The 20,657-nt window shown below is 27.7% G+C and overlaps 3 protein-coding genes across 3 annotated transcripts; 2 read left to right on the forward strand and 1 right to left on the reverse strand.

The window, feature by feature from the left end:
• The first annotated feature begins 8,810 nt into the window (after positions 1-8,810).
• On the forward strand, positions 8,811-11,213 carry LOC114125529 (sorting nexin-30-like). The gene is made up of 9 exons (XM_027989214.2): positions 8,811-9,225; positions 9,310-9,447; positions 9,502-9,612; positions 9,675-9,839; positions 9,982-10,177; positions 10,238-10,401; positions 10,460-10,585; positions 10,642-10,890; positions 10,951-11,213. The coding sequence occupies exons 1-9, from the start codon at positions 9,130-9,132 to the stop codon at positions 10,996-10,998; spliced, it is 1,293 nt and encodes a 430-aa protein (XP_027845015.2). The 5' UTR covers positions 8,811-9,129; the 3' UTR covers positions 10,999-11,213.
• A 255-nt stretch (positions 11,214-11,468) lies between these two features.
• LOC114125533 (uncharacterized) lies at positions 11,469-14,301 on the reverse strand. The gene is made up of 6 exons (XM_027989220.2): positions 13,704-14,301; positions 13,492-13,625; positions 13,342-13,424; positions 13,165-13,271; positions 12,888-13,069; positions 11,469-12,000 (listed from the first exon to the last, which is right to left on the reverse strand). The coding sequence occupies exons 1-6, from the start codon at positions 14,114-14,116 to the stop codon at positions 11,786-11,788; spliced, it is 1,134 nt and encodes a 377-aa protein (XP_027845021.2). The 5' UTR covers positions 14,117-14,301; the 3' UTR covers positions 11,469-11,785.
• A 137-nt stretch (positions 14,302-14,438) lies between these two features.
• Positions 14,439-16,459, forward strand: LOC114125530 (probable 60S ribosomal protein L37-A). The gene is made up of 4 exons (XM_027989215.2): positions 14,439-14,600; positions 14,768-14,903; positions 14,986-15,070; positions 16,349-16,459. Exons 1-4 carry the CDS (start codon positions 14,598-14,600, stop codon positions 16,398-16,400), a joined length of 276 nt encoding a protein of 91 aa, XP_027845016.1. The 5' UTR covers positions 14,439-14,597; the 3' UTR covers positions 16,401-16,459.
• Positions 16,460-20,657: the final 4,198 nt, after the last annotated feature.

The following is a 20,657-nucleotide window of genomic DNA, read 5'->3' on the forward strand; positions in this document are numbered from 1 at the left end:
TGTATGAAATATCAAGTAGGTATTAAATTAAATACTGATTTAATATCAGTCATACTGTAAAAATATAAATTGAATTATTGAATGTACAGTGAATCTACATTAATTTATTTACCGAGGATGAAAAAAAATAGTTAGTACGTATATTATTTTAAATAAATATATGGTTATTTCTAATAAAGTTAGTTTTTATTATAAAACTAAGATTTCCTAGCATTGTTTGGCATACAATTTTATAATAGGTAAATTCTACGGTTCTTTAATGTAGAAATATTAAAAATAAAACTGGATACTCTTTGTCTCTTTCATAGCCAAAATGGGGAAGTCTTTTACACTGCATTTGAAGGATAAAAAATGCAAAAAAAAATAGTTTTAAACCAAGTCAGAAGTCTGATTTTAAATTAAGTAACAACTAGGAGACTTAATAAAAGCAGCAATGCAGCATATTCTAACTGAGAACATAGGTACAATAGAAAAAAAGATGGTTTTTATAACAAAATAATTTTTAAAATTTGAACAACTCCGTCTTAAAAGATTTTTTTGATGTGTCTGTAAACACTTTTCGGGATAGGAAAAATGTTTTAATAACCAAAAATTATGGTGGTTTTTGGTAGCAAATTGAACAAAATTCATAAAAATTGCAAAAATGTGTAAATTACTTTATTTTTATAAATTTGAAATTTAATACATGGATCTTTATTAGTTTTTCTGCCTATAAATGAAAAATAAAATTCATTTTTTATTAGCATTTTGAATTAAAATATTTACGACATTCAATATGCAGTCGTAAAATAATTATTTCTTCCCAAACAATTTTTGAAATTTTATTGTATTTCAAGAAAAAGTTTTTACCAAACGTTATAAACATTTTCATTATTTATTAGTATGAGAAATTTTCAATTTCTTACCTAACGGTATTAACAAATAGATAAAATTAGATTTTGAGTTCTATACATTTTTACAATATGATATAAATATGTATTACTATACCTAATGATAAATATTGCATTATCCAATAAAAAAAAATTATATCAAGCTATTACAATACTAAAAGTAAAATAAGTAGGTTTTACTAGCTATATATATATAAAAAAAAAAAAAAAAACATATCACGAAATATACATTGTGAGTGATATAGACTGACAGATTATTTCCGCTCAAAATCGTTTTTCGTATACAATGATATATCACTGAATTCAAATTCAACACGGCCATAATAGTAACCCACTCAACACCTGTAATATAGGTATACAACAGAGCAGTAACCACTTGCCTGCCTTTTTAGGTTTCATATCTATAAGGATTCCTTAAAAATATTTAAAATTTAATTTGATAGATTTTTTTAACATTATTTAAATATGTAGAGTAGTATATTTAGATATAATACATAACCTATCAATATATATTTGACATATGAAGTATGTATCTCAAATGTCTAGCTACATTCATTTCTAATAATTGAAAATGTTAAGTAATCAAATTAAGATTTAGAAAACAAAATATACAATTTAAAGTAATATACTAATATAAAAATATAATTATTATGAATATTTTAAATTAAAGTGAGTTATTTCTTTTGATTTGATTTTTTTCTTTTCAAAAACTCTATTTATAAAATCTAAAAACTTCTATTAATTTTCTCAATAGTTTTAATTTGCAGTCTTACTATCTATAAATATTATGTTTAATACAAGAATAACTTTTGATGTAATGGTCAATTATATATTCAAAATACGAGTATATGTTACTTGTCATTTTATATATTTAGGTATTCAACGAATAATTTAATTGATATTTTGATAACTATTAGTCAACGGGGTTTATACCTAACATTATAAGTAACATATCAAAGTATATCGAGTCGTAAAATAGCACTTTCAGAATACCATAATGTTTATTTTTATGAACATAATAGTGAAATGTATACCATAGAATAAATGAAAATTCATTTATTCTGTGTGTAATCCGCTGTAACATAGTATAATTTTTTTAATTTATGTTATAAAATATTTAAAAATGTAACATTTCTTTTAACTTCAAACTCCTAACTGATAAATAAAAAAAAAAATACTATCGAGACAATAATAATGAAAAGAAAAATGTACTCGTCACTCTCAAAATACTTCTTCTGTAAACCCTCTCCGCTTGTATTTAGATAGTCCTTACCATTGTAAACAATCGCTCGTCCTTGAACAAAAAACCTATAGGTTTATAACAATAATAATAATAATAATAAACATAAATTCATATTATATAAACGTCGTTTGATCTATAGCCACATAATATTATATAGGTATCTATTGTTTCGGGTTTGTAGCGGGTTAAAGGGAATTGTGACAATGTGATATAGTTTATCTTTTTTTTTTTTTACTGAAATTTGACGCCAACTAGTGCCTATGGCTTTATACTGTATTTTATGGATAAATATCGCGTAAACTTTAGTTGTTACTTGTTTATATATCTGTTCCGGCTTTAGATAATTAAACCACGTTTTAAGCCAAATTCTAGTACTATAAGATGCCACGAAACATGACCTATGTATTAATGTCATTAATACGTCGGACAGTATAACTAAATAATTACATATACCTAGCTTGTTGTGAAATCATATATATATATATATGTCACCATATACGTGAACAACAACAACTCATAAAATACCTACACAAATGGTAAATATATGTAATATGTATAGGCATTGAAAATACTAAAATATTATACTAGTGTGTATATTTATTTTAAATTTATATACGATGTTGTTCACGCCATAATGTCACAAATGTAATTTTTTGAACGGCATAAATAATTGCAATATTATATAGTTTTTAAAATCGTCGAAATATTATTGGTATATTTAAGCTGAAAATCAGATAAAAAAAAACAAGACATATAATATAGATATACCTATCTATGTATTATCAATGGTAGACAATGGACATTGTAACAGCTTAACTTTTTCTGGTTAATTTGAAAAACAATACCTTAAGCTTAAATCATATTTGCTTGTTTTATACTCATATCTATAACTTATTGTAGATAAAAGTGATAAAACTAATTAATTATTATTATTAATTTTATTTTTTCAGGTACAGATAACCAAATAAATATTCCTTAATAGTAATTTAGTTAACACAAATGTGTAATTATTCCTTAACTATTATAACAAATGATTGGTATAATATAAAAAGAAATACATAATATAGGATGCTTTTTAAAAAATATTTAGTCATTATTCAAAAATATTTTAAATTACACAATTATTATTAGCATAATATGTGATCGAAGTACGAGAAGTATAATTCAAAAAACTAATTGAGTAAGGTTAATATGTTTCTCTATATATAGTTGAATATATTGTTTGTAAACTGTTAATTTATAGTTTAAGGTTCTTAACATTGATTTAAATTAGTTGTTTTCAAATAGTATATTATGTCGTGCTTAACAACCACACTATACGACAAATGTATTAAAATATACTTAAATATACAGTAATTACTTTTATTACTTTTATATGACTAATTAGTCATATAAGATATTTAAATCATATATTTTGCTGGTATGATTATAACTACAACCGCTGTAACAACAATAATAATAATTAACACTGTTTGTAGTTTCTAATTGATTTAACAATTCCAGGCATTCTATTAATCTGCGTTGTTAATTGTTATTCTGTACATGTATAAAAATGTAGTTATAATTGCATCAGCATGATAAATTACTAATTAGTACAGACATGATACGACATAATAAAATATATAATCTCATCTTGAACATCATTTCAATAAAATTGTTTAATAAATAAATAATCTTCTAAGCATATAAAGATAAACCGATTATGAATAATCCATACCTATACCCAAGCATTCACAAAATTATGTCATGTACGTATAATATGCATTGTATGTAAGTAACATTGCATTTATATTGATATTACATATTTGATATATTACTAAATGGGAAGGAAGCTGGAAGATTGATATTTTTTTACTAATCACAATGTTAATTATAATAGGATGTAAAAATTTGAACTTCAATCGTTCATAAAAAAATGTAAATAACTTTATGCTTAGATGCAAATAAACTTATGAGAAATCTTGTACTACATTATTAAACATTGAGTAATTAACATAATCTAGACTAGGTAAGATTAAACATTTTATGAATTGTTTACTAAATATAATTTTGGAAAATTCTTTAAAAAAATAAACTTAAAATTCTTACAAAATAATTGTAATTTCAAGTATTTTTTAATTGTAAAAACTAAAAACAACTTTTGCTAAGAATTTATAATATAGAATTTTCAAACTTTTTTACGCTTAATGTGAATTTTAAGATTCAAGACTGTCCTGCATATATATTATTAATATTTTATAACTATCACTAGCATATCAAGATAGTTTCTGTTTTTTGTAGATCCATTAATTTTATTTTGACCTCTTAAGACCAACCCACGCTCATATAGATAACTTGTATATAATTTTAACTATGTGCAAAATAATTTGTCACTAAAACTTATAGAAATACCAATAAATAGTAATAGTACTTATTATTTCATAAACCTCCTAAATCAGGCACTTCAGTGTTTTGTGGTTGGTTAAGACTAGGTATTCATGCCTGGCATGTACAACTTATCATGTTATCAGTATAACTATTATAATATGTTAACGAAAGTTCCCTCCAACAAAATGTTTAATAATATATAATATACATTATAAATTATAATATGTTCGATTAATGATAATGCATTAAACCGTTTAAACCCATCACCTATACACAGCATTGCTGCATTATATCTTAAATGTGCTTCTTTAAATCTTGATATTTTTTTAAAACGTATAATAAACCAATACACTTATCTATACTGAATAATATTGCCATTTTGTTGATATTACTATTGCTTTATAATAAATACAAGCTGGTGTTATCCAATAAAACTAAAAAATATGAAGTAACTCTCAAAGAAGTAAAATATTGTGGACTGTAATAACATAATTGTTATATTGAAAACAGAAACTACATTACCTCATAAACTCATAATTCATAAGAAACCAAAGATACAAAATTTCTGGTCTTAAAATTAAGGACGGTCGGTAATTTTGCCACATTTTATATCTACTTGCTACGTATATACAATATATCTGTTTACATTTTATTACCCGAGACCCAAATACTGACTACAGGGCCACAAATTTATAAGACAAAAATATAAGAATAAATAACATTTATTCATCGCAGTGGCGGCGTAAACTTTTTAGGAAAAAACTATAAGTATTCATCCACCAATTTTCTTACGATTTACAATTTTCACACATTTTAAACGCATGCAGGTTTAACCCTTCGGAATTTGCACAAATTTATACATTTATACACATATATAAATTATAAATTATAGTTTAGCCGACTAGTCCCTAGAGACTTGAATTACTGGGATAGCTATCTCAATTTTTCACGAGGCAGCCTCCTCATAAAATAACTTTTCACTTCGCCACTGATTCATCGAATTTTTCATCGAAAGTAAATCATGGTAATATTGTTTTAATTACCTGGATTTCTAACAAATATAAGTTATCGTTACTTGTCTCGTTATATAGTACCTATAATAAATAATAAGAGTCTGTATTGTATAGCTAAAAACTATTATATCTACTAAGGTAAAATAAACAAAAATGAAATATTTTACATTTTAGCAATTTTACTTGCTAAATAATTATTTAAAAAAAAAGATATAATACATTTATACAAGAATGTCGAGAATATAGTCGTTTTAAATGAATCGATTTCTTTATATGTACCGAACTACCGAATTAATTACCTACTTTGCTTGTCGTTTTTATAAGTATTCTAATCTCCTACATGACAACGCGAGGGTTTTGTATATTATATATATAGGACGACATTCTAGAGAATTTATATAACTATACAATATAAATATCGATTGGCATTGCACCTCAACAGAAAAATAATTAATTAAAAGTACCTATCTACTTTAACTGCAGACTGCAGTAAATAATTAATATTATATCATAACCGTATCACTACTGTTGGATTTTGAAAATTTTTCTGGAAGATTCCCAACAACTATCTACCAATATATCGCCTTTCTCTCTTCTTATAAATTGTTTACATGTATATGCGCAATCAAACACATAGAAATATAATATACATTAATTCAACGTACCACAATTGTAAAAGTGAATTTGTCGCGTTTACGTAAGTGAACAACATTTACCCAGCGTATACTAACCTACGTGTTAGGTTGATAAACTAACACATATTTTTAAATTCGCAATTAAAATATTTATAAATTATTTGCTTACTCCCGGACATTCGCGAAAAACAATATTATAGTAGACATTTTTTTTAGTGATAGTCGTGTGCCATTTACCTAACACGCAAAGTAAATTATTGGTAACTAGCAGGTCAACCAGGTCTGCAGGTTTATTGGTATATTAATTTCAATACTGTACATTTATTACCTATTAAACTTATATGTAGGTATATACTATGTTTTTAACCAACCATCATTATGTATATAGGTACATAGTACCTAAATTAATACTACATAATGTTTACGCATATAACCCCAGCACCCCGCTGAGTGCAGATTGATAATGATTGGCCATGTGTATTTCCACACATTATAATATTATATATTGTATATTATGCTCATGTATATTACATTGTGTATTGCATGTTTAAACTATTATTGTGGATTGTGATTTTTGATAGCTATACGTCCATTTCGCGTACCAAACTACCTGTATACATATTTGAAATTGTTAATGCAATAACTAGTAATTTTACTCTGTTAGGGTTAGCGAAACGTGAAAAAATTATTCATTTATCGTGCTAAAGGTTAGGTTCTCTGCGCGTATTGTACATACAATTACTTTGTTAAGTTTCGATTACACTTTACTCTACAAATATAAAGTATAAAGTATAATTAAGTATAACTATTTTGAAAAATATTGGGAATTTTTATTTTTAATCTCTGTAAGTACAAAGTTACAAATAAGATCCAATTTGCTATCAGAAACCACCCTCAACGTTAAATATCAAAGCATATTTTTAAGTTTTCAATTACTTATCGTGCTACCACAAACAGGGGCGGATCCAGAAATGTTTTATGGGAGGGATGTAAAACTGTCTTTGGTTTTGATTTTCGTCTAATTTTAGAGATACTACTTATAATACTTTTCTCGGGAAATAATTACTGTCGACAACAATCGACACGATACCAATCAAATAGCTATAATACGCGTCTATACACGTTATTATTGATTTGTCAAAATATTTTATTTTCATGATTTTTCTGTAAAAATATTATTTAAAACCATGTATTTCGAAAAATTGTTATCATTGACGACCATCGGTCATGGAACGTATCAACGAAAATGGCTATAACACACTAAAGTCACTTTACACAATATAATAACACTCTAGCTGTGATGATGATCTATAGAAATAATCGATACACTTCTACGTTATATTATATATGTATCATACATCTATTAATAGGGATTGGGGAGGGCGATCTCCCCCTTGGATTCGCCCCTGGCCACAAGAACACGCATATTGTAAAATCAATACATCTATCGATCCGCTCAGAACCTAAAATTAATGGTTTTTTATAATAAGTAGAAAAAAGAGAACTACATGGGAATAATTTTTTTTAAAACAAATTCGTGTAAAATCATAAAAACTTTCAAAGAATTACTAAAATCAAATCAATATTTTGTAAGGAATTATACCTTTGTTATGGTGATGTAAACCACAACACCATAACAGGTCACTAGACCTACAGATCCGTTGCTTCAGCATTGCCATAAGCGAACTTGTATACTAATATGATTCATTATTATTTATCACTTATTTTATTTTGTAAAACTAAAAAAAATGTAGTACTCCCTTACAAACACTTGTAAAGCCAATGTTTCTCTGTCCATGTAGCAGCAATAGCCAATAATCATTTATTATATATATTTATTTAAAAATATATTTTGATTTTCTTAAATTATAGGTAATACTCGTATATTATACTATTGAGTATTTTCAATAATATGATATATTATAAGGTAATTAAAAAATAAATAATGTTTTATAAATAATATAAAAACAGATTAAGTAGGTAACAAAAACTTTTATTTATTGTGAGATTTCAGATACATCTTTATTATTATCACCATATTATATTGGTTAAAATAAATCTATCATTATAACTTATTTATATTTTACTGCTGACGAATGACTATAATATTGCAATGGCCATTTTTGTATTAAAACACTATTTTAACTATAACCGTTATAATACAATAACAATATTAACCGTTTTGAAATGTCTCAATAGCGTTGTAAATTGTAATTGTCAAAATTGTAGACTGCAGAGACAACACATAACAAACGGCAAATGCGACAACTATACAGTTAGTTTCGACGCGTTATTACTTATATGATATTTCTGAAATATATCTACGTCCTACATATATATATATACACATTACACGATTATAATAATCGTCAACCGTATAGATAATAATAATTATAGTATACTATTTGTTTACTCGCGAGTCGTTAAATCTAACATACACAGTAGCAGTAGTACAATTATACACAAACACGAGCGCGCCCTCGTACTACGCCCAAGCACTTACAGACGATAATTATTGCAGAACAATAAAAATATATATATACCATTGGTGATTAAAATACGTCATCGTTAATTGTATACGGTAATGGGTTAAAAAGATATTAGTACAACATTAAATCGTTTATTATTATTATTTTTATTTGGTTTTCGATCTATGGTCCCTATCAAATCTCCGCCAGTCCGTCCAACGAGTCGTTTTTCAAGTGTAGTCGAGAGTTATCAATAATTAAGTGGATTGATAATATCGCTTTAATAACACTTTCAAGGTTATGTTTAAATTGCATGTAAATACTTGGGAAAATGTCAAAATGATAATGATAAAAGATGTAAAGTCGGACGGTTTTTTTGAAATATACTTACCCAGCCTCGGGAACGCTAAACGTTTTATTCATTCTTAATATTCTTTTTTTCCTGCAAAAACGAACGATGATTGTTAATAGATACACGAATTTCAGCTGTCGGATAGTTCTGAACCCGATGAAATGATGACTGATCAAAATTCGGCGGTACTTGAAGTGTCTGTCGAAGAAAAAGGCGTAACTCCAATGCCTCAGACTCTTCTAAACGATACTTCTACGGTAAATGTACTTTATGAAATTTTCAATTCAAATACATTTTATATTATACACTGATAGTTATTAATTCAAATCTATGATTTCTAGTTAGTGTCATTTCCAACAAACACCAATGACTTTCAACTCAAATTAGACTTTCGACGTGATATTCAAGTACGGGTAGACAATCCGCAAAAGATTGTAGAACCGTTAGAGACTTACATCACTTATAGAGTAACTACTAAGGTAAAATTTGATACTCTTATATTGGTTTGAAGTATTTGACCTAGTTTGTTTTAGGCGGATAGAACAGATTATCCACACAAAGAGTATGTTATTCGCCGACGTTACAATGATTTTGTATGGTTGAGACAAAATATTGCTGTTGAATATCCTGATCGTATAGTACCTGTAAGTTTTCTTTTCTTTTCAATTATTATTTTTTTTTTAGTTTTAACGTTATTTTTATACAGCCTTTACCAGTAAAACACACAATTCTCGGTCAATTGGATAGGTATTCAAAAGAATTTGTCACATGCCGTATGGTGTTATTAGAGCGTTTTTTGACACGTTTAGTTTGCCATCCTATTCTAACAGAAGATAAACATCTAAGAGTTTTTTTAACCGCAAATGCTACCGTAAGTACACCATATTATATGAAAGAATAATTTTAGTAACTATTTTGATGCTTTGATATGAATTAAATTTAAAACACGACTATAGTGAATTTATTTGTATAAGTTTTATAAAAAAAAATTGATTATATAATCTTAATTTTAGGAGTTCACTACATACAAAAAACGCGGAACAGGACTACTACGACGTATGTCAAATAGTCTGAATACCATTTCTGTGTCATATAATTCAAGGCAGGTAGATTTTGAGTTTGATCCCATAAGAAATCATCTCCATGGTTTATCTGAGAAGTTAACCATGTTAGAAAAAGTAGCTCAGAGAATCCACAAAGAAAGAAAAGGTTTGTGATGTTAGATAATCAATAATTAAAAATATTTTTAAACTATTTTCTTATATTTAGAATTGTGTGTGGAATCTCATCAACTTGGCGCAGCATTCATCGAATGGTCTTCTAATGAACAATCTATTTCTGTTGCACTGTCCCGTATTGGCCATACTATCACAGCCAATAGTTCTGCTTTACGTCATAATTTAATATCAAATTTTATAAGTGACTGGGCACAGGTAATTGAATAAAATAAAAATAGTTGTATAAAATATTTCTAATAATTTGTTTTAACAGCCTCTGAAGGATTATGTTAGCTATATAGAATGTGTCCGAGAAACATTAAGTAAAAGAGATGCATTGCAAATACAGTATGAGCAATCTCTTATGGATTTAGAGAAGAAAAAGGCTGACAAAGATAGGGTAAAATTTGTCTTTCATATTTTAGTAAATGATTATAACTCTTTACTATACATTAGGTAACTAACGATGAAAAACCATTAATGTCATTCTGGTCAAAATCAGAAATAGATAAAGAAGAAAAAATAGAAAAGATGAGTCAAGTTATCCCTAAATTAGTGTCAGCTGTCGAAGCTAATCAAGAACGACTAGATATTTGTAGCGATGTGTTTAGGCAAGAGTATGGGTTATGGAAGTGCCAAAAAAAAGCTGATTTCAAAAGCATGCTGACCGCCTTAGCTGAAAGCCATATACAGTATTATCAACATGTGAGTATTGATGTAATCTAGATATTGTTCCTTTATCATTACTGATTAATTGTGTTATAGTGTGCAACATCATGGGATTTAGTCTTCAAACGCATGGCATCAGAATAAAAAACTGAGCTTAATCTTTTAGTAAACCACAAAAAGAAAACATAGACAAGGTATATTTTCTTATTTTGTGATAAAATTGATTAAATATTATCCCCAGAAAAGAAATTATATTATTATTGGTCCAATGTAAAAATGTCAATGTAACTAGAAAGTAAAATTTTAATATATTGTTTTGTTGTTTTATTATTACTCATTATATTTTGGAAACATAATCATTCCATGTCTTTTAAGTTATTCACTATACCAAACTTTATAATATAAATATATTTTTATTGTTTAATGTAATTTTAAACACAGTTATATGAATTAAAACGTTTTTTCTTAAAATAAAAAGGAAGTTGTTTTAATATATAAATTACATTAATTGCATTACAAATAACTAGTGAAAAATATGTTTGATTCTAACAAGTGATAATATTTCATAATTACAGTATCACATGAAGAAAAAATTAAAAACTTGCAAAGTAACATAGTAAAATTAACTAGTATTTAATTTATGTTAAATATATGACAAATATTTATTGTCTTCTATAAAACATAGTTAATCAATTGCCTACAGTAGCGCGTTTTTTTTGTAAACTTGTTTAAATTATAAAAAAAAAACAGGTCAACAATTTTGTTTTCATTAAATGGATACTAAAATCATCACAGTTATATATATCAGTAGAGAATAGATATTTAATCATACGAATGATTAACTTTAAGTTTGTTCTCCCGTTACAAAAATGTGAAATGTATCTATAGTTAATGTAAAAAAGCAATAAAAAAAAAAAATGTATACCATGATTCAGAATCGTCGTTCTGTAGGTGTAGATGCAGTAAACATTATATTTTTGGAACTATGTCCAAATGGTGCCATACTAGACATATCCTTAATGCTCATAGTCATAGTTTGGTAACCAGTATCTGAGCTACTTTCCATCATCAAACTACTTTTCTCAGTGCGTCGTCGTTTTGGCATTGACATAGTGGATACCGGAGTCAAAAAAATAAAATCTTTGTCTATAAAAAACAAATAAAATCAATTGTTACTTCATTCAAAATATTTATATTAATTCAAAAGAATACACAATGATTTGATAACATGTACAATTATCAATTATAAATAAATAAATAAACTATCAGTAACTTTTAGTAATAAGTCAAACTTTTAAATTTTAACCAAACCAACAACCCAATGTTAATAAATTTGTTACCAGATTATTTAGTATTTGGTATTACTAGAAAAATCTAATTTGAAAATATTTGTTGAACCACACTTACAGACTATTACAGTTTAAATTTTGAATATTGAATTTGAAAAGAACCATTGCTCTTTCAGGAGTTATTTTTTAAAATTTTAAATATTTATGTACTGTGAATATCGATGATTAGAGGACACAGTAAGTATATTTGTTTTTATCATTATTGTTATATTTACCATAAAATGAAAAATCTTTTTGGGGTGAACACATAGTAATATTCTGCCACTGCAGATGTTCTATTAATAAAAACATGTCCACATATTATATATATTATATTATATACATTATGAATTTTTAAAGTTTACACTCACTAACAATTATTATTAAAATTATTCATTTAATGTATTATTCCATTTCTTGTTAGTTAATACTGCATAGAATTATTAATAATAGAATAATTAATCAAAAAAAAAAAAAAAAATTGATAAGTTAGTTTATACTTTATATGAAAAAAATCGAGTGATAAAAATGCTTCTTGACTCGATTCAAAAAAAAAATTTATGATGTATATTGATTATTAAAAAAATCAATGTTTAACGAATTGTTAATTATTATTCATGCAAAAGTTACAATGATGGGTATTTTTAAGTCTATGACAAAATATGAGAAACATTAAAGAATAATAACAAGTTATGAATTACTTACTTTTATTATTGGGTGGAGTATTTTCCCTATCATTTTTATTTATAATTGGAGATACATCAATAGGAATGTGGCAGTCTATAGGTAGTTCTTGTACACCTAAATGATTTCCAAGTACTGGACCTTTTGAATTAATGGTTTTAATAAAACCCTTCGTTAATGGGCTAACTGACTGATTTCTGCGTCTGTAAAAATCAATAATAATAATAATAATAAATTATTTATAATCAATTAAAAAAGCATGAAAAAAATTTGATTTTATTGAACACATTTCACTTACATTTCTACTGGAGAAATTGGGTCATCATTATCACTCATAAAAAATAATTTGCGGCGTAGATTTGAGTTATCTTTTGTAGGACTTATTTCTTCTTCACAATTCTGAGTCTATTCAAGTTGAGAAAAAATATATTATAAATTATATATTAAGGAGATATACAAAGTAAAAGTAATTTACTGAATTCAAGAAGTATGGTTTTAGTATTTCTTCAACATGATCAGGTAATATAGAAGGAAAACTTAAATTTGTTTGTGTTGAAACTGAAAATATTTAAAATAAGACGTTTAATATTTTAAGGTTAATTTTAATCAAATTAAATAAAAGTACCTTCACGGGTATATGAAACAGATTTCTGGTGTTGTTTATTTGCAATGGGTGTAGAAGATGAATTTTTATGAGCTTCCCAATCAATAACTTGATTATTCCAAGGGCTAGGAACTTTATGTGTTGAACAAAAATACCTATAAAATAATTAGTATCAAAAAGCATTTAATAATAAGCTAATCCAATAGCTATCTATTTAATAAATTTTTGATTACTTATCAATAGTCTCTTGTAACTTAGATTCTGTTTCATCATCAACTTGATCTTCATCGACTATACATTCATCTTCTATGTGCACTGGGTTTAGTTTGGAGACATCATCTATATTCCATCCAAACTCAACTTCTTGCCCTGGACTTTTCACATTGGCAAATACTGTAGGACTGATTGTTGTCTCACCCAATCGTTGCATTAAGTTGTCATTAAAAGGATTATAAACTTTTTTTTTACGTACATTGTTAGTCTTGTATTGTGAACGCAACAGTTCTGTAGACATGCACCAGTGACGAGACGGTTTTAGAGGAGTTGGAGTGCGATTAAGATGAAATTTTTTTCCAAAGGATGTTGTTTCATTTTTTTCTGAATTTAATGAAACGTCCATGTATTCTACTTCTTCGCAATAAGCCATAATTAAACTAAAAACGGGTCATTGACATTTACTATCAACATAAATACATACACTTTAACACAACACAAAATAGGAAATAACTGTGATAAATTTACAGTAACAATAACAAAAAACAAGTGCACAAGAAACAAATCAATAAAAATAAAAATACAATATTAAATAATTTAAAATAAAAAAATTTAACTATTAAAACATTAAATATCGTTGGACATTTTATAAATTTTTTTTTATTTTAACGGTTGTTCGGATTGTTAGATATCCATACTCCAAGGAGCTATACACTTGTAAGATCATTTCCAAGGAGTTCGTACAGTCGGTAAATTTGCTGTCTAACGGCCGGACGCACTGTACAATTAGCCAATACATTTTGGTTTATCTGGAACCTCCCACCAAAATCGCGTTTTAGGTTAACTCGTCCATTTGCCCGACCAGTTGCAGTGGCTGGTTGTTGTTGTCATTTTAGGATCTCGTCCTCGGAATAATGGTAAGTCCATACTTGTTTTTATATTTTCATCCTCTTTTATTCGAACGATCCTTTGGGTTCGTTTATCGCCGGTCTTTTTGCCGTTTGCTCTATAATAAGCCGATCACGATCGTCAAAATTCGAAATCGGTTTTCGCAGATTAGTAGCTGATATTGTTGTGTTTCCAGACGAAAGGTACTTCGAGTTTTGGTAAACGTCACAATAAGACGCACACCCTGTGTCGTCGTTGTGGACGGTCATCGTATCACATTCAAAAATCCAAATGCGCCCAGTGTGGATACCCGAGCAAGAAGCTCCGTCATTGTAAGTACATTATACGGGAGCTTATCTCGTCATACCAGACGTTATATCTTGTTTCATCACTATTTTATTCATTTATTTCCAGACAATTGGAGTGTTAAAGCTCAACGTAGGAAGACCACCGGAACTGGCCGTCTCAGACATCTGAAAATTGTTCGCAGGAAATTTAGGTGAGTTTTTCCACATCACTATTTTTGTATTAGTATTACTTATACCGAAAATCATTACATGCACATGATGAAGACAAATTAATATACGCTAATACGACTATTTTAATATGGGTACTTCTTGCCCTCACTGAGTACTGTAATGACTACCGATAATGGTTTAAAATTTGGAAAATGTTTGATAAAATATGTTAAAAGTTAAAAAGTTTTGCGATGATGTTAATCATAATTAATATACGCTAATACGACTTAATTTAAAATGGGTAGTACTTGCCCTCTCTGAGTATTACTTTTTATTTACTTTTAATACATTATCTTAGTTTATAGTAGGTAGACACCTATGTATATTAATTGTTTATACTTGCATTTTTAAAATTCAATTCTTTGTAACTTTTAATGTCATCAATGTCTGTTCTTAATTATTAATATTTTTTTAATTACTAAACATTGGAAGATAACAGTATATTATTCAAAATATTTTCTTTCCGAAATTTTATTTTGGATAACTTTTGATTTGCTATTCTATATAAATGAAACAATATATTCAACATTTCTATTTACTTACTGAAAATTTTATCTATGTTAATGTCTGGAGCTCTCAGTTTTTAAATTCCTTTGTAATTAAACAAACTATGTACCAAAGAAACTTTACGTTAAACGTATATTTTAATAAGTATTCAAGGCTTGAAGATATGGTCTAGTATTGCAAATCCTTTTAAATTTTTTAGAACCAATCAATTCAAGTTGTTTTTTTTTTTTATACTTATTTTTCTATTTTTTTTAATTTAAATTAATAAATTGTATTGATGTAGGATTAGGTTATATTATTTTTGAATTATGCCTATAATGTTATAATGTGTCATATCATACATAGACATGATATGTCATATCATGTATAGATTTGTGCTATGATGTTAAATTTTATTAATATACGCTAATACGACTGAATTCAAAATGGGTAGTACTTGCCCTCTCTGAGCACAAAGTGCTTTATTATTTAGATGGTATGTTTTTAAATCCAAGATTTCCTCAATTGGTTTACTTTTCTAAATTGTATTATTTATTTTGATTTATTAAATCATACATTTCAATAAAATAATTTAATACTTATGACAATGTTCTATAGATATGTGCAATGATGTTAAATTTTATTAATATACGCTAATACGACTGTATTTAAAATGGGTAGTACTTGCCCTCTCTGAGCACTTAATATTAATGTAAAATAAGATTCATACTACTTAACATTGTTTTTAACTTTTTTTTATTACTTTTTTTCAGAAACGGTTTCCGTGAAGGAACCCAAGCTAAGCCCAGAACCAGACAAAGTTAATCATGTTTTCTGTTGAATTGAAAGACCATTAAAAAAATATACAAATAACTTTGTAAATATTGTTTTTGTTTTTATTTATTTATCAATAACTGTTTTAATCTATTTATACCTTAATCCAATTTAGTGATCTAACCATTTAAATGGTTGGTACATTAATTATCTTATTTTAAAAATGTATTATTAATGTTATTAGTATCCAACAATAAGTTCTATACATTTGTGTAACATATATTGGCCGAAACCCTACACCTATACTTCAAAATTTATAAACTATACTTGGTTGTAGTCCAAAACACCTGCATATTCCACCTAGTCAACCGGTTTTTTGACGTATAGTGGTCGTATAAATTAATTATTGTTTAAGAATATAAATTAAAGATGAACCCAAGTTACAGTTGTACTTCCTAGTCGGAAGATTGTTTATTATTGTTATTTTTTCTTTTTAATCAAAAAATAACTAGATGGTGCACTAATTGAGATTTGTCTGCTGAATCTATAAATCTAGTTAATAATATTTTGTTTATTCTGTGTGATGGTTGATTAAAATAGTTCTTCAATTTTGAGTGTGGTTTTTTTCAAACAATTCATTATATCTGGTCATTATTTTTATCAACTTCTAAATACTATAGCTTATTAGTTGGTACTGTGAGGCTTAACAATATTGTTTCACTTATTATATTAAAAACAGTGATGGGAAGGAATCCGTTCATTTTTTAACATAGTAATTTATGTAAATATTAAATTTCGTTTCTTTTATTACGAAAAAATAAAATTATTGTTTTTTTATTACGCACTTTAGCATTTAATATCAAAAAATAACACGTTAAATAAGTTTTCAGAAAATGTACCTATTAAATTTTTAAAAATATTAGCACTTGCTCAGATAAAAAAAACAAATTTTAAATTAGTTTTTCCAGTTTTGTGTAAAGTAGGTAATCAATAACTACCAGTGTAGGTACCTACTTTTTTGTTACAGTTAATAATTACAAAAATAATTCAAAGTCTAAAATTGTATTAACGTTAACAAAACTATTATATTTCTTAAACAATATTAGATGTCGTTATTTTGTAACAATCAAAATCAATTATTCTATACTCAAAAATACAAAAGAAACTACGGTTGACGTGGTGAAGAAGACCAAAGCGGTGCGGACAAGCCTGCGGAATCGGTAATGGTGACACGGCCTCGGCCATACGGGAATCGTTTCGGGGCGAAAAAAAGTCGACGCATCACAGTCCCGATATAATGCCCCAGGCGTCCCGTATAGTCGGCTGTGTTTATATCATCTCCGGACAATATAACGAATATTCATAAAACAATGTAATATATTAAAGATCGAAGCAACCGGGCGCCCACCGATCCATCACAGTGGTCGATCGCTGTTGTCCAGAGAATGTACTTGGGCGACATACCAGGCCGTACACTGTACGTGCTCTTTCTCGTATCGCCTCCTTCCCGTCTTCAATGAAGGATGTGGAGTAGTGCCATCGGACGCAGCATGAGCGTAATGCAACGCGTTTGATCCGTTTCCGCGCTGCTTCGCCAGGTCGTCTACTATCACGAGATCCATATTCAGTGGCGTATTTTCAACATTTTTCTGGGGGTCCACAATTTATACATAATTAAATAATTTACCTATATAAATTATAAGAACTATATTACCTATTGCCTTTATGGCTATAATAATAAACCGTCGTCAGAATATCAATTTCTTTACTTATTACTTTACTATACTGCAAGTATATGTATCGTTTTTTTTTCTCTGGGGGGGGGTCCAGTACCCCTGGACCACCCCTGTAAATACGCCACTGTCCATAGTATCCTCTTCCGGCATGTCGTCCTCTCCGTTTTTATCGGTTACACGTGCATGCTGACATGCGAAGAGTCTTCAACTGGAGGAACGTCGTTAACTGTTTGTGGGTCCATTCCTTAATCGACCTGCTCCGACTTCGTGTCCATCACTGTGACACTGTGGGTCGTCCTCGGTCGCTTGGTCGACAATACCGATGCACATCACTATAGCAATAAAATGTTATAAATTACGTACTTCTTTGACATCAGGTAATCGGGACCGCCACCGTTGCACTCCACGGATAGTAAAATGTTATAGGTAAATTGTTATTCGTTTCTTTCGCCGACTTAAGATCATCGAGGACACCTCTGTTATTGGCGATGTACAAGAGCATGTTTTCGAACAACTCGGTGAAGGTAACATCGATAGTTTTTTTCAGTGCTTTTTGGTCCGTCCGAATATCCGATGCCACTACTTCCACTGGTCTAGTGTGTTATCTAGAGTCTAGACTACATATAGTACCACAGGATATAATAATAGTACATGTACAATAGATACAATATGTTGACGACCGTCGTCTTCAGACATTCGCGACTATACCTTATCATAAAATATAACCAAATAACTATTATTTAATAATTATTGCCAACCGTTGTTAGCAAAATTGTAAGCATCGTTTTTTAACCCCGTGACCACAGATTACTCCGTGACTGTGACCTACCTTAGATGGTGTTGCATAGCGAATCGAAGGATATTTTCGTTTTGAATGTCCGAGCGAGCGAATGGCAACGCTGGTCCCTATTCTCATCTAGATAGTTATTTGGTTAAATTCATGTGGTGCCAAGCACGATAATCAATTTATAAGTGTTTTAAATTGCATGGCTGAACATTTTTCTCCTCGAGTTAGTTTTTAATTTTTAATTTTATTTCTAGTTATTCTAATAGTTTTAATAATTTTTAATGTACGTAGTAGATTCATTTTAAGATATTATCTATTTACACTGGTGGGTACCTACTATAATAATAACCTTATTGCCGGCTTATTCATATTATTTTACGGTATTTCAGTGGCGTAATTTATAGTCATGTTTGTATAGTGTGGGGGGGGGGGGTGTAAAATATTTTTACATTTTACTTTTAAATTATAACTCCCTCCACTAAAAGAAAAATTGTATTTATCATAAGCATCTCCTTTCAGTGCGATAAATGTACGGCTGTACATAGGTACGCATGTGACACGGAAACAAATAATTACTAATTAGGTAGGTACAAAATATTCAAAAATATACAATATTATCATAGTAAATAAATGTACCTAGTTGACCACTTTATTTTTTAAAAAAAAGTTCATGGGAAAATTTCCCCAATAATTATATAACTACAGTGTTTACAATAACTCATAAAGTACCTATTATTAATTCAAAAGTTAATAATAGTAATATAATATTGTAATATGGTACCTATATTTAAGTAATACATTTATATATTATTATTTATTATTATAATAATTAAATAAACAAAATGTTTTCAAAGACAAATAAATCAACTAAATGTTAAATGACTTAAATGCGAAACATCAAACAGTTTTACTTTAATAGCTAGGTACATTAAAAAAAAAACTTAGGTAGTTAGGTACCCATTAGAAAATAGATGAACATAACTAGTGAGGCTGACAGACGTCAGACTGTTTTCTCTAAGAATCGTGTCTTGAACGTTCAAAAATATAATGATATTAAATATTTTGTTGAATTTAAATTTAACATGCCAATTAGGCATATCACATTGTAATATTGTATTATGATATATTATTTTATTTTACTAGATCAAATTAAAGATAGAAAATATAAAACCTAAAAAAAAAAATTATTCAAATTCAAATACAGATACATTAAAAAATATTTAAAATACATACTTCAAAAGTATTTGTATAGGTATACCTACCTCCTTTTATTCAAATACTTTACAATACCTACTAGTAATAATCAGCAAGTACCTTGTACTAAATACTATACATTCTTTATTTATACAATAATAACAATATACCTACATATTATGTAGATAATATAAATCATATGATGTACTTTTTATAAATATATTATATCATAATATATCTATATGATACCTGAAATCTGAATAATGATCTATATTTTATAATTTAATGCTTATGATCTTATTTTATTGCCTAGGTATTGTTGGTTAGATTTTTAAAACAAAATTTTTATTACACATTTTATTTAAAAGTATAAATAAATACGTCTATATAAATACCTACCTAGGTACCTATACAACAATTACAACATAATACCTGTATAAAATGTCATCAATTTATCATAATTTTAGTTATATAGGTATTACTATAAATTATAATATAGGTAGGTACCTCTACTTGTATTACCATACTCGCCCATTTATAATTGTATGCATAAAAAATATGTTAGTTACTTATAACTTGACATTCATCGGG

This window comes from Aphis gossypii, chromosome 2 (assembly GCF_020184175.1).
Source record: "Aphis gossypii isolate Hap1 chromosome 2, ASM2018417v2, whole genome shotgun sequence".
Taxonomy (NCBI): Eukaryota; Metazoa; Arthropoda; class Insecta; order Hemiptera; family Aphididae; genus Aphis; species Aphis gossypii.